General features: G+C 36.4%; 1 protein-coding gene across 3 annotated transcripts in view; it reads left to right on the forward strand.

The window, feature by feature from the left end:
* LOC150078191 (voltage-dependent calcium channel subunit alpha-2/delta-2-like) overlaps positions 1–26,202 on the forward strand; it is a 663,667-nt gene that overhangs the window by 247,946 nt on the left and 389,519 nt on the right. For all 3 annotated transcript variants that reach the window (XM_090384688.1, XM_090384689.1, XM_090384690.1), the window contains 2 exons: positions 4,611–4,685; positions 6,137–6,223. In XM_090384688.1, coding sequence (XP_090240814.1) covers positions 4,611–4,685; positions 6,137–6,223 — 162 coding nt within the window. The remainder of the gene's footprint in view (positions 1–4,610; positions 4,686–6,136; positions 6,224–26,202) is intronic.

The following is a 26,202-nucleotide window of genomic DNA, read 5'->3' on the forward strand; positions in this document are numbered from 1 at the left end:
AGATGAACAGATTTCTGCATCGACGCAACACACAATGTGGTTCCAACATGATGGAGCCCCTGCCCATTATAGCGGAGATGTTCGTAACTACCTGGATGTCACATTTGGTCAACAGTGGATCGGACGTGGTGGTCCCGTGCGTTGGCCTGCACGTTCACCCGACCTATCATGTCTTTATTTTTATTTCTGGGGTCATATGAAATCGCTAGTTTATGACACCCTGTTGACAATGCTGAGGAGCTGGTTGCAAGAATCGCAGTAGCTGCCGAAGAAATTCGCCTGGAGTATTCCAGAATGTTCAGATGTCCATGCGTCGGAGATGTGAGGCGTGCATTGTAGCCCGTGGAAGAAACTTCGAACACTTACTTTAATCCATGTACCTTTTGCTTCTTTTCATGTATTATTAAAACGATTTCTCACTTACGGTCTCTTTTCTTTATGGTGCTTCTGTGTACAACACCGCTTCAGGAAAGCATTTCCGACCCCACATTGCTATATGATTTCGAGTTGTCAGGATGTACCCTACCCCTCTTAGAAGTTCTGAAACGTTTAACTGAAACACCCTGTATAAAATGCTGTTTCTGTGCTTTTGCTTTTTGCTTGCTAACTCTAATTTTTTATACCTCAAAATCTATTAGAGCAATTCGAGGGAGATTGAGGTCTATTACTATCCTTAATCCTCTTCATATTCACCTTAATTTTAGGCATAAGCCTTCCTTTTCACTACATAAACAAATAGTTGGTATTCATATATATTATTCATTATTCACTTCCATTATTATTGATTTTCACTGTAATCTGTCGGCCTAGCGGTTATTCTGAAAGTTTTCTGCTAAATTTAAGGTATATTAAAGTAATTAAGCCACTTTGATTATATATTCACAGTAAATTCTCAGTATATTTGAACATAAAAAAACTGGCAAATGGCAAACAGAAACAGATAGCCTCAGCTAATTATTGATGGGAGCTAGCCCTTGTTAACATTCTGTTCAATGTATCCATATATCTATAATTAGCTATATTATCACTTTAATTTTACTATTTCATTTTATTATATATGTTTATTTATAGGGTACAACAAAGAAATCCAACTTAGGTTAACTAAACTTGGCACTTCGAACTAATGAGTATAGTTTTCACCCCTAATCATCATCATCAGCCATTTTCAATCCACTGCAGGATGAAGGCCTCTCCAGCAACTTTCCAGTTCCTTCTGTTTTGAGCACTGGCCATCCATTTACTACTCAAAAACTCATGAATTTCATCTATCCATCTCCGCCTTTGTCTTCCAGGTTTTCTTCTAGCTCCTCTTGGGTACCATTCTATTATTTTCTTAGTCCATCTGTCATCATGTCTTCAAGCTATGTGTCCTGCCCAAGACCATTTTAGTTCTTTAGTTTTGATAAGAATGTCCTTTACTTGAGTTTGCTGCCTAATCCATGTGTTTCTCTTCTTATCTAACAGTCTGATTCCCAATATAATTTGTTCCATTCTTCGCTGTGTAGTTCTTAGCTTCTCTTCCATTCTTTTGGTGAGTGCCCAAGTTTCACTTCCATAAGTCATGGTGGGGAGTATACATTGATTCATTATTTTACGTTTCAGACAAACAGGGATATTGCTCTTCAGTATGTGACTATATTTCCTGAATGCTATCCATCCAAAATTTATTCTTCTCTTGACTTCTAGCCATTTATCATTATTACAGCTAATAACTTGTCCCAGATAAGTATATGACTCCACCTTTTCAATTACTGCTCCTTCAATCATTATTTCCCTTTCCGTGGCATACTTGTTCATCATTACTTTTGTTTTAGCCATATTCATCTTTAGTCCAAAATCCTTACTAACTGTGCATAACTGATTAAGATTTTCCTCTAATTCTTTGGGATCGTGGCTTATGACCACAATGTCATCTGCAAATCGTAAATGGTTTAGGTACTCTCTGTTCACATTGACTCCTTTCTGCGACCAGTCTAATCTTCTGAAAGCTTCCTCAAGGGCAGAAGTAAACAGCTTCGGAGATATTGTGTCTCCTTGTCGAACTCCTTTCTCGATTTTAAATTTGCTACTGTCTTTGTCTAGTCTAATAAAGGATGTAGCACTCTCATATGTTTTCTTCAAAATCATAATATATGGGGTATCTATGCCTTGTCTTTCCAGTGCCCGAAACATTGCCTTATGCTGTATGGAGTCAAATGCCTTTTCATAATCCACAAATGCCAGGCATAATGGTGTTTTATATTCATTTGCTTTCTCCATTAGCTGTGATATTACGTGAAGGTGATCCATAGTTGAGAATCCTGTCCTAAAGCCAGCTTGCTCTTTCGGTTGATTCTCATCAAGTATTCTTTCTAATCTGTTAGTAATGACCCTTGTGAACAACTTGTAGATATGGGATAACAAGCTAATTGGTCTATAATTTCCAATTTCTGATTTATCTCCTTTCTTATGCAGCAAAACTATGATTGCATTATTCCACTGCTTAGGCATCACACCTGTTCTAATGCACTTTGTGAAGAGCCTTGCCAGTTTTTGTATTATGTCTCTTCCTCCCAATTTTAACAACTCTACAGTAACTTCATCTTCCCCCGGGGCTTTCCGATTCTTCATTTTCTTCAATGCATGTTCTGCCTCATCAGGAAGAATATCGGGTATGTCGTATGTGTTGCTACTTTGCAATCCATCTTCCCCACTGCTGGTATCATTCCCTCGCTCCTTGTGTAATTAAATAAATAAATCTTTATTGTGAAGTAGAATTACAGCTCTGCTGTTTATAAGTACACCATCGTTATTCTTCAGTTTCAGTATCATTTGTCTTTCTGTATTACTGCTCATGGCTGCTGATTTAAATCCTTTGTTTTCCCTTAATGCTTGTTTTACTTTTCTTGGGTTAAATCTTCTTATGTCCTCTCTGAGTCTCTTTCTAATGGCTTTGCATAACTCAGTATACTCAATTTTCTCCCTGTCAGTGTTTTTCTTGCTCTTCATTTGTCGTCTTTGGTTCATCATGACAAGTGTTTCTTGACTAATTTTTTCTTCTTTGGATTTCTGTTTCCCTATAGGTTTCTTGGGCTTTATCACTTTCAGAAAGTTGTAATATTCCTCGTCGATATCTTGGTCCTGAGCGGTCTGCAGAAGCTCAAACTTGTTCTTAAGTTCCAGTACATACTGCGTTTTCTCCTCCTCTGTTATTTCAAAGACCTTTGTATTATTTACTCGAGTCAGTTTTTTCCTTTCCTTTCCTACATCTATATCAAGTGTACATCTTACCATTCTGTGATCACTTCCAACATTTACCTTATTCAGGACGGTAACATCATTCACAATATATCTTCTGTTAGTGAGGATGAAGTCAATTTCATTAGTTGTTAATCTATTTGGACTCTTCCATGTCCACTTTGTGTTCACCCTTTTCTTGAAAAAAGTGTTCATTACTGACATTCCTTGCAGATTCTGCAAATTCCACAAGTCTTTCACCTCTTTTATTTCTTTCACCAATTCCAAAATTTCCTATAGTTCCTCTTTCTGCACTGTTTTGCCTTTTTCCAACCTTAGCATTGAAGTCCCCCATAATAATAGTGTAGTGGGTTTTCTGCTCATCTAGAAGACTCTCAATTTCAGTGTATGTTTCTTCAACCTCTTCATCATCATGGCTCGTTTTTGGTGCATAAATCATTATAATCTTTAGCTTGTACCTCTTAGAAATCTTGAGTATTAGTCTTGACACCCTTGGTGATGTACTTTTGAATTCCAAAATGTTGTTTTTAAAATCTTTATGGACCAGAAACCCAACTCCACCTTCACTCCTTTCACTGTTTCCATTGGTGTACAGCAGATTTCCACTTGATAAACTTATAAGTGATTCATTTCTTCTTCTTGTTTCAGCCAAACCGATGATATTCCAATTCACATTTTCTAATTCCTTTTCCAGCTCTAATATCCTGTCTTCACTGATGAGTGATCGTACGTTATAACAGGCCAAGTTCAATTTCCGTGCATGGCAGCCTGGTCGTACCCAGAGATTCTTAGCACCCTCTGCTTCCACTCTGATCCTCTCACTGCCATAAGAGGGAGAGTGAAAGCTGCTGGGGACTGAGGGCCATTTGTATTGTTGTGCTCTCATTGCTGGAGGGTTTGGTCTTTTCCTCTTCACTCTGACGAGGCATCTTGAAGAGAACCACTCTACACGTTCGTTGCCACCTAAGTGACGTAAGCCCTGTTACGTCACCTAAGTGACGTAACAGGGCTTACCATCGAGAAGGTGTGCATGAGTGGATTTTAGGGAGGCAGGCCAACCGGACTTCTCCTAAATCTTCTGTAATAGAGAGATATTGGATCCATCAGTGTTTTAGGCTGAGTGTCTGATAACACACAGGATACCTGTTCCCCTCTAAGCCCCTTCACCCCTAATACTTTTGCTAAATTCTCCAATTTATCTGGTTGGTATTATAATTAACTAAAAAAAAAAAATTGTTATATACAGACAGATGTAATGTACAATCATAAATTTGATGGCATTAATCTGTTCTGCGACTCTTTCTTTTTCTATTTCTTGTATTCTTTTACATAACTTCATATATATATTTTTTATTTATTTATTTTTTTTCCAGATTGGGCCAACTGGTTATTCATTTGCCATAAATTCAAATGGATTTGTTGTATTCCATCCTTACGAGCATTTTCAGGTATAGTATATATCTTTTGAACACTTGATAATTAAGAAACATTTTCCTTGATAAAAAAAAAAAAAAAAGTTAATTCCCATTTTTAAATAAAAACGGGAATTAATTTTCAGTGACTACTTGAACCTAAACCTCTGTGAAATAATTATTAAGAATATTATGTCAAATGAAGTATTGTATGTAATTTATTAATGATATGAATTCTGTAATTAGTTGTAAAATGTTATAAATCTTGTTCTATTATTTAAAGAGATAGCTGAAGAACATTGTAGATGTTTTCTAACAGTTTTGCTTAATTTCTGCTTTCTATTTAAATATTGTTAGATGCCCTTTAAAATAAAGCTCTGCTAATACGGTATATTCCCACCAGCTGTTGTGACATGTAGGATAATTTCCATATTATAAAAGATATCTCATTTTTTTGATTGACATCTTCGATTATTCCCATTCCCAATTCCATTGATATCAAGGACTTGCATCCATTTTAGTTGAGGTGATATTGCTTAATGTCTTGGAGATATGTACTTTATAAAATTTTGTAAACTTGAAATTTTCCCTTTAGGCATGAGGTTGTCCATCATTACTTAACTAGTTTACATTATCTTAAATTCTTTAGTTTCAGATATTCTTTAGTTTCAGATATTTTCTATGGCTGGCGACAAAAACCAGTCTTTTTTTTTTTTTTTTTTTTTATTTTACCTTGCATCAGCTTTTTATTCTGTGCAAAAATAAACCTTCACTGCTGTTACTGAGTAGCTACTTTGCTGCAATTTATATAAATGATTCTTGTTGAATAGCTTATTTTTATGTTCAGGGTGCTCAGATTATTCATTATATTGTTTTTAACCCCCTCCTCCTCCTCCCGTTTGGTTTGTCTTCATCTTTATTATGCAGATGATTTTGTGGGTTTATAGGTATATTTCTGTATCTTACCATTCTGATTTTGACCTATGAACTTACTCAGAATATAATGATAAGTCAGTAATAATCTTGAATTTGTCCTTTCTCTTGTTGGCTTTTGAATTTAGTAAAAATCAAATATTTTCATTAGCCGTGTCAACTATTTCAAATTGTATTTGTGTCAACTATTCCACAGGTTTTTGAGATAAGTCTCCAAACACTGAGGCAGTGTAAATATTTGCTTATCACCTGGGGAGGTGGGGGGGGGGTACTAAATATGAATTATTATCTCACTTATATCAATTTTTATTAATAGATGTTATTTTAACCAATTTTTCTTCTTTATATTTTTATTTATGTTACTGTCTATTTACTCTTTGTTTACTTATCACTTTATGTTATTATATAAAATAGCAGATAAGCAGAATATAAATTAAATTTTTGTAATTTAAAAGGAAAATAAGTCTTCTTGTACAGATATTACTTTCATTTTTTAGAACATAAGTTATTTGCCATTGTTTATGAAATATATTATTTGATATCTAAACTTCTAGCTTTTACTCCTCAACTATGATTATTTGGATGATCCTCCTCATCCTGATTTCCTTGATTTGGAAGTATCAAATCCAGCAAAAAAGCAAGTAAGTTAATTTTTAACATTGATTTAAATAAAAACAGGAATTAATTTTCAGTGACTAGTTGAATCGTTCAGTAATGAAAAAATAATTTAAAACCTGATACAAATGTATCAAGTTTTCAATTATTTTTTCTTTACTGATTTGGCCATAGAAAATTTTCAGCATAAATTAGAAAGTTTGTGACTAGTCAAGGAGCACATTTAATGAATTTTGTTTTTAAGAAGTAAAACTGCATTATTTATATTGTTAAAAGGTTTATTTTACTTATATTACAAAATGAAAATCACTAGTTTCAGTGCCACATCCTGTATAAATAAGTAGAGTCTTTTATTCTGAGTTCCAGTTAATCTAAAGTTATCGTAGCGAAAAAAGAAATTTTACCTAAAATTTCTTTTTTTGATGAAGTAAAATGCCATTCAAAGAAGTAAAATGCCATCAATTGGCATAAGAATCAAAACAAGTGGTAATTATAGAGTTTTAATTGTAAATAAGTAGGTTAAAGATTGGCATACATTTTTGTCCTTCGCATACATTGACACATTTTTTTGTTTTAACTAAGAATTTAGAAAGTTAGTAATGTTATTTAGAAATAATAACTTGGTATATACTGTGTAATAAAATCTGTTCATAGCAGGCATCAATGTACTCTTACCTCTTAGTTTATGCAGTTATTTTAATTTTTAAATTATATTTAGACTATATCATGCCTCAGATGAGAGCAGAAAAGCAAAAAGTAGAAGGAATGCTTTGGCTTCGGAGAAAATTGTAGATACATTCATTCAGCTAATTGTGTTCATTCAGCTAATGGTCTTCTTGCAAAGTTACTTGTAGTGGAACATGACACAGCCAAGGGTGATGACTTTGTGTGTTTCATTTCAGAGAGCATGAGGATCTTAAGTGCCAAGTCAGCATTCTGATGGGCTTACATGAGGCTTGAGGGATAGGGTTGATGCCCTTGAAGAAATTAAAAAGATGGACCTTTCAAACTCATGACCACACAGCACAATTCTGGAGACTACACCATGCAACTTTTGGGACAAAATCCTGAATGGTGGAGTGAGCTGGTCTAACAGGAGATAGCTGTTGTGGGTGATTCTGTTGTCAAGGAAATGGGAAATTTGCTTTGTTAAAAAGGACTAAAAACATAGAAAGCCATCTTTTAAGGGCACAAAAATTGATATTATTGTACACATTGGTACTAAGATGTTAAGAATAGATTTCAGGGGTTACTTAAGTATAGAGCAATGTTGAAAAAAGCTGAGTCAGGATTAAATATGAAAGTGTCTACAATTTTGCCTAGAAATGATAGGAGTATATGATAAGAGCCTTGTCAGTCAGTTCAAGCCGTGGGGAGATTGTGCACACTCATTGGGGTAAAATTTTCCCCAGCATGGTCTGTGCTCACTAACAGAAAAGTCTGTTTTCACAGGTATGGGATACATTTAAATAGAAGAAATGGAATAATATTTGATGATACTCTTGAGACAGTGTTAGTAGTGGGTAAGAAAAACTCTAGCTTAGGAGAATACACAGACTAATAGATTAACAGCAGCTGCAGACAGAGTTTTAAATGATTCTTGCACATGCTCCTAGAGGAACATGTAGTAGGATAGAAAGCAAGGTGTCTGGGATTTCAAGGCCTGCAGGGCAGGGGGGGGGGGTCCATCCATCTGCAGGCCTCATAGTTCAGAGCACATAAAATCTAAGGTAGTAATTGCTCTTGGTTTAGAAGTACATAATATATAAGGCAGTTCATCCAATTGACATGGGTGGCCAGTACAATTCTGTCAGTTTGGTGTGACATAAGCACCAGGAAAACAAAAACGAGAGTACATGGATTTGTTAAGAGTCTATCTTGTCTCACTAATTTGATTGGATACTATAATGCAGTTACATGTAAAAAATAATTTTGACATTATATACAGCCAGTCCTCGCATAACGCGAGTTTGATTAACATCCTTTTCAGTTACCATGATTTGAAAAAATGATACCACTTTTTACTTTATGTGATACAAATTTCCAGTTAACGCGATCTTTTTTATATGATAGTTGAAAAAGATTCGAATCTCACACTAAGCATCTGACGGCCAATAAACAAGCGTTTGCACATTGTCCGCCTCAGCATATTCCATCAACCATCAGAAGTAGATGTGTTTACTTGTTTGTCTCCTGTTAATAAAGTCATGTGCAGACATATTTAAAAATTCTAATTTTCTACCCCTGTTAATTATGGATAAAAGAAATAGTGAAAAACAACATGATTGCAATAAAAAAAAACGAAAAGTTGTTACTTTAACTGAAAAACTTGAAGTTATTAAAAAACATGAATGCAAACTATGCAAAAATTGTAAGAGATCTAGGATACAGTGAGTCTCCGGTACAAACTATCTTGAGCTGTAAAGATGAATATAAAGAGAAAGGTAAAGTTTCATCAACTTCATTTGTTTTACAAAATAACAGAACCAGAACTCCAATAATGATTGAAATGGAAAGTCTTTTATCAATTTGGATAGAAGATTACAATCAAAAAATGATTCCATTATCTAAGGAGCAAAGCTATTAACATTTTTGCTAAGCTCAGAGAAACAAAATACCAAGGGGAGACTGAAACATTTGTTGCTAGTTCAGGGTGGTTTGAACATTTCAAAAATCGAGCAGGACAGCATAATGTTAAAGTAACAGGAGAAGCTGCTAGTGCTGGTGAAGATGCTGCAGCCAAATTTCCTGCAGAATTGCAAAAAATCATTCAGGATGGTGAATACGGCAATCGGCAAATATTTGATGTAGACAAAACGGGCCTATTTTGGAAACAGATGCCAACTAAAACTTATTTGGCTGCAAATGAAGCATCCCAACCTGGGTATAAAATCTCAAAAGATCAACTAACGCTTTTATTAGGAGGTAACACTGAAGGTGATTTTAAATTAAAGCCTATGCTTGTGTACCATACACAAAATCCTAGGGCTTTAAAAGGATACAGCCATCGAACTTTCCAGTCATTTTGCATTCAAATGAAAAAGCATGGATGATCAAAGCCCTATTTGAAGACTGGTTTCTGTCCAACCAGTCTTATGTCTTATTTCTGTCCAACAGTTGAAGTCTATTGCAAGAAAAATAATCTTACTTTTAAAGCTCTGTTGCTTTTAGATAATACACCTGGATCTCCTTCTGCACTTTCTCTCACCAGCAAGATTGGTGAGGGGAATGAAGGGATCCTCTTACCAAGAGAGGCTTAAGTTCTGAAAATTGCAGTGGCTGGTGACTAGGCACCTGCGAGGTGATCTGATTGAGGTGTATAAGGCTTTGAATGTATTGAGCATGCTGAATTCTGATGGGATTCTTCCACTTGTTCAGATTACGAACCTAAGGGGCATAAATTCAAATTGAGGAAAGACAGATGTATGGAAATTTGCCTTTAGCCAGCAGGTGGTTAATTGCTGGAACAAACTTCCACTGTCATTGTGGATGTTGATAGATTAAATAAATTTAAGGAGGAACTGGACAAACATTTAGAGGGAATGGTTGTGTGAATATATATATATATATATATATATATATATATATTTTTTTTTTTTGGCTGATGCTGCATAAACTCATATGCTTGCTTTCTTGCATCACATGCCACTATTACTACTACTACTACTACTACTTGGTGACTTAAATGAAAATGTGAAAGTTGTTTTTTTACTGGCGAATACGACTTCATTATTGCAACCCATGGACCAAGGGACGATTGCAACTTTCAAGGCTTACTATCTCTATAGAAAATTTGCACAGGAACTTGAAGCTACAACAGGAGACAATGCAATTTCTGTACCAGTGTTTTGAAAAAAATATAACATACGGGTGGCCATTGAAAACATTCATGCAGCATGGAAATAAGTGAGCCTGCAATATGAGAGCAGTTTGGAAGCATCTTTTACCCCATTGCCCAAACGATTTTATTGGCTTCAAAGATGCAGTTCAGAAAGTTATTGAAGACATAACTAATTTGGTTTCAACTAATATTGAAACCTTGGTTTCAAAGGCTTGGATATGGCTAACGTTTGAGAATCACTGAATTTGCATTCAGAACAGCTAAGTGATAATGATCTCCTTCAAATAGAGGAACAGCATGTGTATGTACGAAGAAGCTGAAGAAAATGAGTGTGAGCCAGATGAAATTGTTACCGCAAAGGAGATAATGGGAAAAGAACTAGGCAAAATCTTTCATATCGCAGAGAACCTTAAACAAATGGTAATGGATGTTGCTCCTAACATTGAAAGAAGCATATTATTTTGCCAGGGCCTAGATAAGCTTGTTGTCGGCTATCGGAAATTGTATGATGAAAAAAAAAAAAAAAAAAAAAAAAAAGCCAAAACTGTTCAAATGACTGTATTCAAATATTTTCTTAGAAAATAGTTAGTTTCTTCATTATATATTTTATGCAATAAACATTTAATTCTATAATTATTTTTATTATCTTTTACATGGTATACAGTTAAAAAGTTTAAAATTGTTTATGGACATTCCTGAAGGTCACGGACCAATCATAATTTTTCCTATTGATTATTATATTTGATTAATGCGTTTCCGTTTTGCACGATGCGCTTGTGAGATGAATTAATCACATTAATCGAGGCCAGCCTGTACTTAGATTTCGGAAGAGGTTTTTACACTGTTCTACATAAGACTACTGTACAAATTGGAGCAGTATGGCATTCGGGGCAAATTATTACTGCTATAGTTAGAGGAATGGTTATCAATGAGCACTGCTCTTCTTGGACTAGTAGTGGCACCTGATGCAAAAAAGCAAGCTTATATAGTTCAACAAAAAAACTGCACACTTTACCCATCTATATCCTCCAAGAATTTGTCTAGTTCTTCTTTGAATTCATTCAAATCACTCACTTCCAAAACAACAGATGTCCTGTTCCTACAATCAGCGATCTGCTACCTGAAGGTAAACTTTCACACATCTATCCTTGCAACCATCTTTCCTCAGTCTTAATTTGTGCCTCCTCTTATGTATATTCTCAGAAAGAGGAACAATGCCATTAACATTCAGCTTACTCAATCCATTCAAAGCCTTAAACACAGTAATCAAATCACCCCACAGGTGCCTGATCTCTGGATGCTGTAATTTGCAGGAACAATTTATAAACTTATAAATTGTTCCTGCTAAACTTATTGAGACTAAACTTATTGAAACTCCTTTTAATCTAAATATGCTTTCTGTTCTTGCCATTTAGGTGTTTAAAATGCAAAAATTTCTACTGACACAAATGGCTTTAGATAGTTCTAGTGCGTTGTAAAAATTGAATAGATAGTTAATAATTTGTATAAAGAATAAGAATATGTATAGTATAAATACTTTATGAAGATAGTGCATAAGAGTTTAGTGAAGGGAAGTGTTAAAAATTTTCAGTTCTACTTTTTTTTTTTAATTCCCACCCCCTTTATTTTTTTCTTCTTCTTTTCTTTCTTTCTACCCCCCCCCTCCCATTTCCCTCTAGAGTGAGCTCCCATAGGTGTTTTTTTTTTTTTTTTTTTTGTAGTCTCATAAAGTGAGACCCTAAGTGGACCCTAAGTTTTGTAGTCTCATAAAGTGAGACCCTAACCTACTGGAACTGGCCCACCTTCCCATGGTGTGGATGAGTACTCAGAAGCAAGTTTCCAGGTGATTGCTGCTTCTGGGTAGCCAAACAGCCAGGAGTATACAACAAAACAACACAACATGCACTTACTACACAAACATAACATTACTATACATCTGGCCCATTTTTACAAAGTCTGTAAAATTACAGTGATACAAGGCATATTTGAACTGACATTCTACAAGCCGCCCTTAACAATAACCCATGTTCATGCCCTGATGTCATTAGGGACTTATAATACATCTCAAAACTATAAATTTTAATGCAACCAAAATAATAAGAAATAAAAAGAATTAAAAGTTGACTCTTATACAGTAGAACCTCATAAACAATGTAAAATTCTAATGGGTAATAAAATAACATTACCACTGTGGCAATTATAGTGTATCACTGGCCTTGTGTCTTCATTTTTGAAGTTTCTGAGCAATGAATAAACATATTAGAGAAACATCACTAAAGAATTCTGAACTCTATTTCACGGTAGTGGTCTAGAATCCTAGAACATTATAGCAGCTACAGAATTGACCCACTGGCTTACTAATAGTAGCTGTAAATTGTGGCCATAAGGCTTTGATATGTATGTATTATGTATATCTCCCATAATTGTTCAGAATACTAGGATTTTGCCAAAAACTATTGCTGTAATTATAGATTATATTACAACCACAGAAAATGCCATAGATCCTGATATTATGGTATAGTTTAGGGCTAAAGCTCAGGTTATGTAAATAGTTTAACTAATGTACAATTTAGTGCATTTGCATCATTTAAACATGGCCAACTACATAAGTAGTCATAAATTGGTATCATTACGTATATCTCATATTGTGAATACCTTCACAACGAGTTGCCATGATATTGCACTACCTCGAATAAGTAATGCTTTACCATAGGAGAAGACTATTGTTACTTATTTTCAGTGGACACCATCACCCATATACAGCACCGTTTCAGAGCTTATTGGCTCCTCATCACTGGGTGGGCAGATACCTTGGTGTTGCAATGATGACAACCCAGTTGCGAAGTATAAATCCACAATATGAGAGATACCTGATGGTGTGGATTAATTTAGATTACGGTATAGTTTAGGGCTTAATGATACCAATGATACTTTATACTGAATGATACCAATGATACTTTATACTTAATGATACCAATTTATGACTACTTATGTAGTTGGCTATGTACAGAAAGGATGCAAATGCACTAACTTGTACATTAGTTAAACTATTTACGTAACCTGAGGCTTTAGCCCTAAACTATACCATAATCTAAATTAGTTCACACCATCAGGCATCTCTCATATTGTGGATTTATACTTCGCAACTGGATTGTCATCATTGCAACATTTCAACACCAGGTACCTGCCCATCCACTGATGAGGAGCCAGTAATCTCTGAAACAGGGCCATATGGGTGATGGTATCCACAATAGTCTTCTCGTTTGGTGAAGTGTTACTTATTCGAGGTAGTGCAATATCATGGCAACTCGTGAAGGTATTCACAATATGAGATATACTTAATGATACCAATTTATGACCAACTTATATAGTTGGCTATACAGATGCAAATGCGCACTACCTTGTACATTAGTCCTGATATTAGTAAATTCATACTATGATTGATCACTTTGTTCAAAATCGAACTCCATGATGTTCAAGTATATTGTCTATTGGTTGTTCCTAATCACATCTGGTAAATACTGTCATTCAAGCTGTATGTCATAAAAATTTTAAAGTAATTATGATAAGTCAGAGAATTTTGATGCTCAAGAAACTTTCCCATGACTGTTGCTTTTACAAGCATAGGAATGTTCTCGAAAATGAACAGCATGATATGATTGCAAAATTCACAGCTGGGAAATGTTTCCCATCATTACATTCTACTCCATGTGGAACATAATATCAGAAATCATCTTTCAAATCAGCATGGGTTTGATTTATGTTGGAAAGCTGCAAGTTTTTGTGATCATATATAATTTTATGACTCACAGTGAAGCTTTTCTCTCTCAGTGTAAGATTGACAGATTTTTGAATACCAAATTTATGGTATTTTGTTATGAGACGTGGCAATAAAGTTCTTGGACTGGTGCTGTTTCAGTCAATACTCAAGTTTAAAAATAAACAGAAGTGGTATGTTGTAGTTCAGACATCCCCCAACAGATAATGGGACAGAGGTTGTCCAGGAAACTGATGGGTTGCAAGTAACAACTAGTTTCTTTAGTAGTGTTAACATTCCTTGTCATGATTTTGCAACAGCAGTGACTTCTTCTGTTGCAATGGGGGGGGGGGATCTGTCCTCAAAGGAAAGCAATATAAAGAAAAACATAACCACCGAACTGAACACGATCTCATGGGCACCTTTGCTAACTCTTTTCAGAAAATTTTAGAATGGTGTAATAAGTGCATTCAATCAGGTGGTGATTACTTTGAATAAAATGAAATCCATTTTTGAATTCCTTCACTTTGTATCTTTTTATTGCAACAGTCCGAGAAATATATTGCTACACCTTGTACATTAGGAAATTCTTAGTAAAAAATACAGAACTGCAGGGCTCAATAATTTCCACGATTTTTTAATATATTAAAAAGTAAGAGATTACGTCAATCTTTTTTGTAGAATGCTTCCAGTCAATTCTCTCTCATATGTGACGAATAAAATAAGATGAAAAAACGTATTAATGAATTCCCTAACTCATAGAGATACGACCAAATCCAATGCGCAATGGAATCGAAAGCTGAGAGCCCCAACCCGACCCCGAAACACATCAAACCACCACAGCAAGACCACGAGTGCAAGAAGACATTGTGTCATAATAGATAGTTAAAACTGCTTCCGATAATAAATAATTAAAATCACAATTAAAAAGATTAAAAACTATTAAAATTAAATGGATTAAAAGTTACGATTTGGATGAATACTCAAATTAAACGAAATGCACAGCTGTTTCCCTTCCTTAAGTAGGCGCACTAAAGCCCTGGCAGGCTTATGCGCCCCTAAACCCCCCATAACACACACACACACACACACACACACACACACACACACACACACACACACACACACACACACACATTTCCTTAAGCAGACCACGCTTATCGGTTGATCGCCGTATTCACAGAATGGGAATATCACAAACTGTTTGTGTGTATATTTGACTCTGAAATATAGAGAGATTATTTATATTGGCGCATGCACAAAAAAGACCAGAAATCCGAAATTATATAAAGCCGTTGCACATTGATAGAATTTTTGTGTAGTTTCATTTCAAGCGTTTCAGCGATCAATATCAATAATTTTGTGTAATTGTGTTGTATATTTAAAATTACCGCTTCATTGAATAGGAATATGTGACCATCATTGATCGCATGAAAGGCCAACTCCAACGCGCTTGCGCACAACGTGCAGACGGAAGCAGCATGTTGCTTGACACGTAACTCTAACGTGCAATGAGTGGAACCCTCGTACGAAGAATCGCACTGACTACATGAAATCTTGTACACAAGATTATTTACCCATGCTGAGCAAGAAGGAAGAATTGTGTGATTTTTTAATATATTACGGAGCTTCTGCATGGGCCTGGCTATAATTTTGAATTCAGTATTTATAAAGAGTTTATTAAGCTACCTGTACCATTGTTCAATGTACAGAATGGAAATAAAGTGTGTTTTATTGGTATTATTAATGGGTATCATATTTGCTGTTTTATTTTTAGCCTGTAATCTAATCTGATTTGATTTACAACGGAGTGAGGATAGCCTCTATTTAAAAACCTGTCGGTTAGTGTAACAATTTCTAAGTGTAAGGTGGGTTCAGACGTGGAATATTTGTAAGCTTTGAAAAACTGGTTAAATATAATAGATCTCTTATATGTGAATGGATGATAACTTTGGTAATGCAGGTACGTCCTCGAATTGGTAGGTTTTCGGTAAATGCTAACTTGGATTTTTTGCATGTCATGTGTGAGCGTGAAATTTAAGAAACTTTTAGGGCTTTTGTTTCTATCTGTTCCTCCTCCAGTGTATAATGTAGTCTCGTGTGAATATTATTGAATACCCATAGAATGTCCTGAGTGGTGTTGTGATCTGTTATAACAAGTATATCATCAATATATCTCCCATAGTAAGTAATGCGGGAAAGAAACGGTGTTAAATGAATGTCCTCGATATTGGCAAGATAGAGTTCCACTATAAGACCTTTCAGGTTCAAACCCATCGGTAAACCGAAAACCTGTTTGTATATAGTCTCTTTAAACGCGAAATAGTCAGCTTCAAGAAGAAGTTTGATTAATTTAAAAATTTCTTTTTTGGGTAACTTAGTGTGATTTATTGCGCCTCTGAGTAAAAAAATACAGGAATCTAGGTTGAGGTGGCTTAGTCATGTGGAACGAAGAAGTGAGGAGTATGTAGGGAAGAGGTGTGAAAAGCTGGAGGTGATAGGGAAGAGGGGGAGACTTAAGCTGAGATGGAAGGACAAGGTGGCAGAGGATTTGAAAGAGAGAGGAAGCCCTGGTTAGAAAGGAATGGAGGAAGAGAATTAAGGAAGTGAATGCTGACCCCATATGAACTTGGGAAAAAGGCGAGGACAAAGAAGAAGAAGTAGTGTGATTTATTGCGATAGAATCTTTGTTTAACAGTTTCCAAACTACATCGAGAGCGTAGTCCACATTTACATTGGTGTACAAAGAGGTAACATCTAATGAAAATAATTTATCACGAATGCCAAGCGTAATTAATATCTTTAATACTATTAAATAAAGTGTCATAATTTTTTATGCCAAACCTAATCAACTGTCTATATGGTTTAATGATGTTGTATAGGTATTAGTATTAGTAATGGCCGCATGGTGCAAGAAAGCCTATGGCTTATGCTGCACCAGCCAAAAAAAAAAAAAAAAGAAGAAAACCCCGAATAAAACAATGATAAAATGATAAAATAAAATAAATAATAATAATTAATAAAAGAAAAGGAAATTAAACCTATCATCCTATGCGCTTCCCTCACCCCGAAGGTACTATCCAGATGACCTTTGAATTTCCCCAAACTGTCAGCCTCTACCACCCATGTAGGAAACTTATTGCAGTAATTTATAACTCGCTGGCTAAAATAAAACTTCCTGCAGTCCAATCTAAACATTTCGCCCCGTAACTTGAACTTATGTCCCCTAGTTCTAGAATCATTTATAATCTTGAAAATTTCGTCCTCATTCATTTTACTGATGCCTCTCAGAGCCTTAAAGATCTCAATCAAATCTCCTATATGGTGTCTAGTTTCCAAACTCTGCAACCAACATATTCGAAGTCTTTCTTCATAAGGAGGCCCTTTTGCCGATCTCACCAGGCGAGTTACCTGTCTTTGCAACCTTTCAAGAAGCTCGATGTCTTTCTTTAGATGCAGTCTCCTTATTGAACACAGTATTCCAAGTGTGGTCTAACAAAAGCCTTATATAATGGGATTATCACGTCCCTATCTCTACTTGCAAAAGTTCAATAGATCATCGATATGACACCATGGGCCTTTCTTGCAACCTGTTTACAATGCTCAGAGAATTTCATGTCTGACCGTATGGTAACACCCAAGTCCCTTTCCTCCAGTACTGGGTTTAGTTGAACTCCACCAAGTGAATAAGTTATTCTGGGATTACTGTTTCCCAGGTGTTAATACCTTACACTTCATTGGATTAAAGCACAGCTGCCATTTTTCTGACCATTCCTGAAGTCTATCTAGGTCTCTCTGAAGAAGCTCAATTTGACAGTGATCATTAACTACTCTACCAATGTTAACATCATCTGCAAATTTAGATATCACGCCCTCTATCCCTTCATCGATGTCGTTTATGAAAATTAAAAACAACAGTGGTCCTAATACTGATCCTTGGGGAACCCCACTTCTTACATCAACCCAATCTGAGGAATAGCCATTTATCACAACCCTCTGCCTCCTGCCCTGAAGCTGTCCTGCTATCCATGTAAGAATTTTCCCAGTGATTCCAACCTGTTCCAGCTTATAAAGCAACCGCTCTTGTGGGACTGAGTCAAAAGCTTTGCTGAAAACTTAAATAAACATTGTCGAAATTATTCCCTAAATCCAGCTCGTGAGTGACCCTTTCAAAATAGTGAACCAGATTTGTTAAACATGATTTTCCCTTAACAAAACCATGCTGAGTATCCTTGAGAATTTCAATCCAATCCAAATGATCCTGAATCCCCCCCCCTGATCAATGTCTCCATGATTTTCCCTTAACAAAACCATGCTGAGTATCCTTGAGAATTTCAATTCAATCCAAATGATCCTGAATTCCACCCTTGATCATTGCCTCCATGATTTTCCCTACCACTGAAGTCAGACTGACAGATCGATAATTTCCCACTTTACTCTTAGAGCCACCCTTATGTATGGGAGATACATTGGCACTTTTCCAATCCAAGGGAATCTCTCCAGAGTCTAGTGATGCTTTCATAATTAGCCTCAATGGTTCAATGCACTCACTTGCCGCCTCCCTTAAGATTATAGGGTATATTCCATCAAATCCAGGAGCCTTACTGACCTGTAGGCTCGAAAGTTTTTTCATTAAATAATCTTGCGAAATTTCAATATCATTAATTACATATTTTTCAACTTCACTCCCACAATTTTCCATTCCCACAAAGGTTTTTCATTTGTAAATATCAATGCAAAATAACTGTTGAGTTCATCTGCAACGGCAGCTGGTGTATTTAATGCTATCCCCTTTCCCTTAAGTAAAGGTCTGATCTGGTTTGTCCTGCTCTTCTTGACATTTATATATGTGAAGAATTCCTTACCCCCCCCCATCTTTGCTCTGTTTGCTAGTGATTTCTCATAAACTACCTTTGCCTGTCGAACCTTTTCTGTGGCTCTGTTATGGATCATCTTGTAGCTGTTATAGGCTTCAGTACTTTTTATTGCTCTGTAACCTTTCCATGCCACCTTTTTCTGCTCAAGTAATGTGGCAACTTCACTATTCATCCAACTTGGAACCCTCCTCATGGAGTTTTTTTTTAATGGTAAATACGCATTCAAGGCATCCGTGATTAATGTTTTAAAAGCATATACCACAGTTAAAATGTATTCATTCTCTGTGCGATATCTGCCCAGTTAATAGAAGCTGTGTAGTACTTTAAGGCATCGTAATTTCGTTTTCTGAAATTAAAACCCATTCCTTTGCCTTTTACTGCTGCTACCTCTCTCATCATCATCATCATCATCCACCATAGAACCCCGTGATCACTTCCTGCTACTGGTTCCTCTACTGTCAGCCAATTATGTCATCTGATTCGTGGGTGATGATGAGGTCTAAGATATTCTTTTCTCTAGTTGATATGTTGATACAAATAACAGTCATCTAGTTGATTTAAAAATTTTGTTCCCCATGTCGAGTTTCCTTCCCATTTACTCCAATCAATTAGAGGCAAATTGAAAACACCCATAATAAGACATTGACACTTATGTCCCCAGTCCGTTTGCATGTAGAGGCTTTTGTCATAATCTTCACAATCACCTGGTCTGTAGATTACTCCTACTAGCATTATACCTTTGTTTTCAACTATCTCACACCATACAGATTCTATACTGGCATGTGAAATCTGGGAAAGCTATCATTGCACTAAGGCTGCTTCTGATAAGAAGCATTACCCCACCACCCCTTCTATCTACCCTATCCTTCCTAAATACATTATACAAGCCGTACTGAAACTCCACCCCAATTTCTGGGTGGCACCATGTCTCTGTAAGCCTTATTATGTCCGCATTACTTGTTTTAACCGGCAGTTCAAATTTACTCATTTTATTGACGACACTTCTAACATTACTATATAAACAATTAAGACTTACTGTTCTTGTATATTTAACTACCCTAACACAACCCTTGAAGTTTTTTAGGCTCTCTTCCCTGGCATTAGCTACCCGCTGACTTGAAACGTTTCTGCGCCCAGAATATCTAGATAATATGTCCAGTTGGGGTAACAGATAAGAACTCTTGAGGTATGTGCAAGAGTTACTTTAACTAATATTTTCAGATAAACGCGTGTCGGTATTACCCACATCCCCCCTAACTAGCAGTTTCCCTGAACCTTTAAGGTATCCTCAATAATACTGGCAAAAACTTTTGCACCACCTTTGTTTAAGTGTATCCCGTCTCTAAAAAACAAATTCTTTCTACCTACAAGTGTAAATTATGTAATAAAGTAAATTATGTAAATTATGTAATACAAATTTAATGAAGTGTCATAAAAAATTATGACACTTTATTTAAAGTATTAAAGATATTACGGTTGGCATTCATGATAAATTATTTTCATTAGATGTTACCTCTTTGTGCACCAATGTAAATGGCAGCTAAGTATGAAAACTAAGTATATAAGTGAGCAGCTAAGTATGAAAACGCTGAAATTTTGTATGATACAATATCACGTATGGGAAAACCGGGTTTATGAAGTTTAACCTGAGATCGTAAGAGTGATTTTATTTCAATGGTCCAATTAAAAGAGCTGAAAGCGAGGACATACAATATTCCGGTACTTTTTGAACAGGTTAAACTTCATAAACCCAGTTTTCCCATATTTCCTATTGTATCATACAAAAATTCAGCATTTTCGCACTTAGCTGCTCATTATACAAGATCATTAAACCATTTAGACGGTTGATTAGGCTTGACATAAAAAATTATGACACTTTATTTAATAGTATTAAAGATATTACGCTTGGCATTCATGATAAATTATTTTCATTAGATGTTACCTCTTTGTACACCAATGTAAATGTGGACTATGCTCTTGATGTAGTTTGGGAACTGTTAAACAAAGATTCTATTGCGATAAAATACACTAAATTACCCAAAAAAGAAAATTTTAAATTAATCAAACTTCTTCTTGAAGCTAACTATTTCTCGTTTAAAGAGACTATATACAAACAGGTTTCCAGTTTACCGATGGGTTTGAACCTGAGAGGTCTTCTAGTGGAAATCTATCTTGCCAATATCGAGGACATTCATTTAACACCGTTTCTTCCCCGCATTACTTACTATAGGAGATATATTGATGACATACTTGTTATAACAGATCACAACACCACTCAGGACATTCTATGGGTATTCAATAATATTCACACGAGACTACATTATACACTGGAGGAGGAACAGATAGAAACAAAAGCCCTAAAATTTTCTTAAATTTCACGCTCACACATGACATGCAAAAAATCCAAGTTAGCATTTACCGAAAACCTACCAATTCGAGGATGTACTTGCATTACCAAAGTTATCATCCATTCACGTATAAGAGATCTATTATATTTAACCAGTTTTTCAAAGCTTACAAATATTCCACGTCTGCACCCACCTTACACTTAGAAATTGTTACACTAACCGACAGGTTTTTAAATAGAGGCTATCCTCACTCCGTTTTAAATCAAATCAGATTATATTACAGGCTAAAAATAAAACAGCAAATATGATACCCATTAATAATACCAATAAAACACACTTTATTTCCATTCCGTACGTTGAACAATGGTACAGGCAGTTTAATAAACTCTTTAGAAATACTGAATTCAAAATTATAGCCAGGCCCATGCAGAAGCTCCATAATATATTAAAAATCACACAATTCTTCCTTCTTGCTCGGCACAGGTAGTAGTAGTAGTAGTAGTGGCATGTGATGCAAGAAAGCAAATGTATGAGCTTATGCAGCATCAGCCAAAAAAAAAAAAAAAAAAAAAATCACACCATTCCCTCCAAATCTTGTCCAGTTCCTCCTTAAATTTATTCATCCTGTCAACTTCCACAACGACAGATGGAAGTTTGTTCCAGCAATTAACCACCCACTGGCTAAAGGCAAATTTCTGCACATCTATTCTACATCTGTCTTTTCTTAATTTGAATTTATGCCCTCTTAGGTTCATAATCTGAACAAGTGGAAGGATCCCATCAGAATTAAGCGTGCTCAACCCATTCAAGGCCTTATACACCTCAATCAGATCACCGCGCAGGTGCCTAGTCTCCAGCCCCTGCAATTTGCAGAACTTAAGCCTCTCTTGGTAAGAGGATCCCTTCATTCCCCTCACCAATCTTGTTGCCCTTCTCTGTACACGCTCAAGTAAATCTACATCCTTCCTAAAATGAGCCCTCCAGACCTGTACGCAGTACTCAAGGCGTGGCCTGACCATTGCCTTATACAGAGGGATAATCACCTCCTTTTCCCTGCTAGCAAAATTCCTATATATCATTGACAAAACCCCATGACCTGCCCTGGCAGCCTGTCTGCATTGCTCAGAAAACTTCATATCTGCCTGCACAATTACTCCCAGGTCTTTTTCATTTTCTACCACCTTAAGTGTAGTACCACACAGTTGGTACGTTTCTCTGGGGTTACTTCTACCCATATGTAGTACTTTGCATTTGTCAAGGTTAAACTTCAGTTGCCACTTCTTAGCCCATATGCCCAAATTATCTAGATCCTGTTGCAGTAGCACACTACCATTACTGTCATTAACAACCCTGCCAACCTTTGTATCATCTGCAAACTTTGACATTAAGCCTGATATACCTTCATCAATATCATTGATAAATATACAAAACAACAGTGGACCTAACACCGAACCCTGTGGGACTCCACTATAACATTAGTCCAAGAAGAGCAGCACCCATTGATTACCACCCTCTGTCTTCTCCCACTACTTAACCATCCTTTTATCCATTGTAGCAACTTACCCTTAATACCATTCTGCTCCAATTTGTACAATAGTCTTTCATGCGCAACAGTGTCAAAAGCTTTCCTGAAATCCAGATATATGATATCAAAATTATTTTTTGCATCCAGTTCCTTTGTAAGCACATCATAATATCCTATCAAATTTGTCAGACAAGACTCCCTTAACAAACCCATGCTGTGTCTGAATTATTGCTGCAGTCTTGTGTAGATGATCCTGCAATGCATCTTTAACCAGTGACTCCATTATTTTACCCGGAACAGAAGTTAAACTAACTGGTCTGTAATTACTCGTGTCACCCTTCGACACCCTTTGTGAATTGGGGATACATTTGCACATCTCCAGTCCGTGGGAACCTCCCCTGAGTCCAAGGAATCTCTCATAATTATGGCTGAGGGTTTGCTTAGTTGCTTTGCTGCCTCCTTTAATATAACTGGATAGATCCCATCCACCCCAGGTGCTTTTCTTACGTTTAACTTCAACAATTTCTCTTCCACTTTGCTCTCAGTTATTACAAAATCATTAAGTATCTTGCTACAATTTGATAACCTTCTGCCATTTTCAAACCTTAATAATTCCTCACGTATGATGTAGATGCAAAATACTCATTCAGATTGTTTGCTATCTGAGCAGTATCATCAACAGTCGAGCCATCGATGTCAAGTGGACCAATCAGATTCATCTCCTTCCTTTTAGAGTTTATATAAGTAAAGAAATCCTTGCTGTTTTTCTTAGCATCTTTTTGCAAGGATTTCTCGTAATCTGCCTTCGCCTGCCGAACCTCCTTTGTGATCTGATTACAGATTAACTTATATCTGCCATAGGCTTCTGAGTCGCTTGATAATTTATATGCATCCCATGCATTTTTCTTCTCTGTTACGAGTCTCATTAGTTCATTTGACAACCATATAGGCCTAAACCTTGAACAATATTTCTTAATGGGTATGAAACTTTTAGTAGCTTCCACGATTAATTCCTTGAATGCTTCCCACTTAGAATTTACTGTTGGTAACATCGTCAGTTGATCCCACTGTACAGAATTTAAACACTGTCGGAGAGCACTGTACTCACCTTTACGGAAGCAAAAACCCTTTCCTTTACCCCTGATGGTAATTAAATCTTTAAGTAAATCCCACGTCAGTACACTGTGATCACTGCCACCTAGTGGTTCTTTTATCTTCAAATTCCTAATACATGAATGATCACTGCTGATAACCAGATCAAGAGTATTACTTTCTCTGGTTGCCTCTCGAACATGCTGCTGCAGAAAACAATCATCCAATAAATCCACAAAAGTCTGACTAGTGTGTGAGTGCCCAAACCACAAGTTCCACTCAATATCTGGGAAGTTAAAATCACCCATTATAAGACATTCCGATTTACTAGCCCACTCTATTTCTCTGTACAATTGTTCATTGTACCCATTCAAGTCATTAGGCCTATAACACACTCCTACTCTAATTTTTGCTTTCGCAGTGCTTATGTCACACCAAACTGACTCAACAGTGCACTGTTCATCTATATCAACTGGATGCACTTCTTCTGATTTTATGTTTTTCTTTATTAACAGCATAACACCTCCTCCCTTCCTATCCTGTCTATCCTTTCTGTACACATTGTACTCCCCAAATTCCAGTTCGACATTCCTTATATCTGTGTGACACCACGTCTCTGATATCCCAACAATATCCGCCTTCAATGTCTTGACCAACACTTCAAATTCATCAAATTTATTTACTATACTTCTAGCATTGGTATACATGCATGTATACATGCACCTATTCTTATTCTTAATTACTCTAACACATCCCATATACCCACCTGTTTCACGATGACTGCCATCTGTCCCTGAAACCCCCAACACCCCTCGCTCCAGGTTGCTACTTATTCTAATAGAAGTTGTGCAAGAATCACCTTCACCTCTGCCTACGGCTACTGTTAAATTATTAGTCTTTGTATCCCCCCAAGCTATCAGTTTTCCGACCCACCTAACACTGCCTAGATAGCATCAGCAAATATTCTTGCACCCTTTCTATTTAAGTGTATCCATCCCTGTAGAAGCAGTCTCTCCTGTTAACAAGTACAGTCCAGGCTGAAAAAAATTCTATCCCTTGAGCCTTGCACAATCTTTCCTGGGCCGAATTGATCGACCAGGCTCTCATCATATACTCGCTCCTATCGTGTCTGGGCAGAATTGCAGACACTTTCAAATTCAACCCTAATTCACGGCTTTTTTTCATCAGTGACCTGTACTTCTTAAGTAATTCTGCCGGTCTCCTACTCTTAATATCATTAGTGCCAACGTGTACAACTATATCACCTTTTGTGCCCCTAAAAGATGATATCTGCTCTACAACGTCATCAACCTTTGCCCCTGGCAGACATACCCTGGTCCTGTTCCACCTATCCTTTTTACAAAGCATGTTTCCCGTTTCCCTGACAATAGAGTCACCCGCAACTACTAGTTCCTTTGGGACCAGCGCAATCCGCCTTGGGGGTTGCCGCTGTGTTGCGTGATGACCAAGTGCAAGCTCTGGCGTTGATGTGGGCAGCTGAGAGCCTGATGGACCCCTCAATTTAGATCTTTCGAGGGCATCCACCCTGTCCTTCAAACTCTCATATAGGCCCATAACAATGCTGAGTTGTCGCCTGATTTCCTTACACTCCTTACATCGCGCACACACAAAGACATCCCCCATGGCAATTTCATGTTCAGTTCCAGATAGTTCGGCAAACATTTCACAAGTTGCACATTTTTTTAGGCTGTGATGCGTTGGAGAATCGCCCCCCCCCTCAGTTCTCCCCCGAGTCACAGCACTCCTGCCACTTTGTGCCCGTTGCTTTGCTGCTCTAGTTTGGGGCATGATATTTTAAATTAATAAGATCAATAAATTAAATTAAATTATATGTCAATACTACGCTATCTAATAGAAACAGTGAAGCGTATTACAGTTTCTATAATTATACTTTAGAGCTACCTAGCTACCTCAATAAAAAATTTGAATTCCCTATCACTATATACAAAAAGCAATGCCTGCAAGATTCGAACGAAATAACGGTTTTATAAAGTATTATGTATATCTACAAAAACTGTTTATATAAATTAAAATAAAAATAACCAGCGTAATTAGAACTATAAGACTACGTATTAGGTAACTGATCTTGTGTACAAGATTTCGTGTAGTTAGTGTGATTCTTTGTACGAGGGTTCCACACATTGGTGTTGTGTGTCAAGCAACATGCTGCTTCCATCCGCCCGTTGTGTGTAAACACTCGGAGTTGGCCTTTCATGCATGTTCCTATTCAATATTCCTATTCAATGAAGAAGTAATTTTAAATATACAACACAATCACACAAAATTATTGATATTGATCGCTGAAACGCTTGAAATGAAACTACACAAAAATTCTAATAATGTGCAACGGCCTTATCTAATTTCGGATTTCTGGTCTTCTGGTCTTTTTTTGCACATGCGCCAATATAAATAATCTCTCTGTATTTCAGAGTCAAATACACACACAAACACTTTGTGATATTTCCATTCTGTGAACACGGCGATCAACCAAAACGTATGGTCTGCTTAAGGAAGGGAAACAGTTGTGCATTTCATTTAATTTGA

The sequence above is a fragment of the Mastigoproctus giganteus genome, chromosome 11 (genome assembly GCF_048544385.1).
Source record: "Mastigoproctus giganteus isolate SK-2022 chromosome 11, ASM4854438v1, whole genome shotgun sequence".
Taxonomy (NCBI): domain Eukaryota; kingdom Metazoa; phylum Arthropoda; class Arachnida; order Uropygi; family Thelyphonidae; genus Mastigoproctus; species Mastigoproctus giganteus.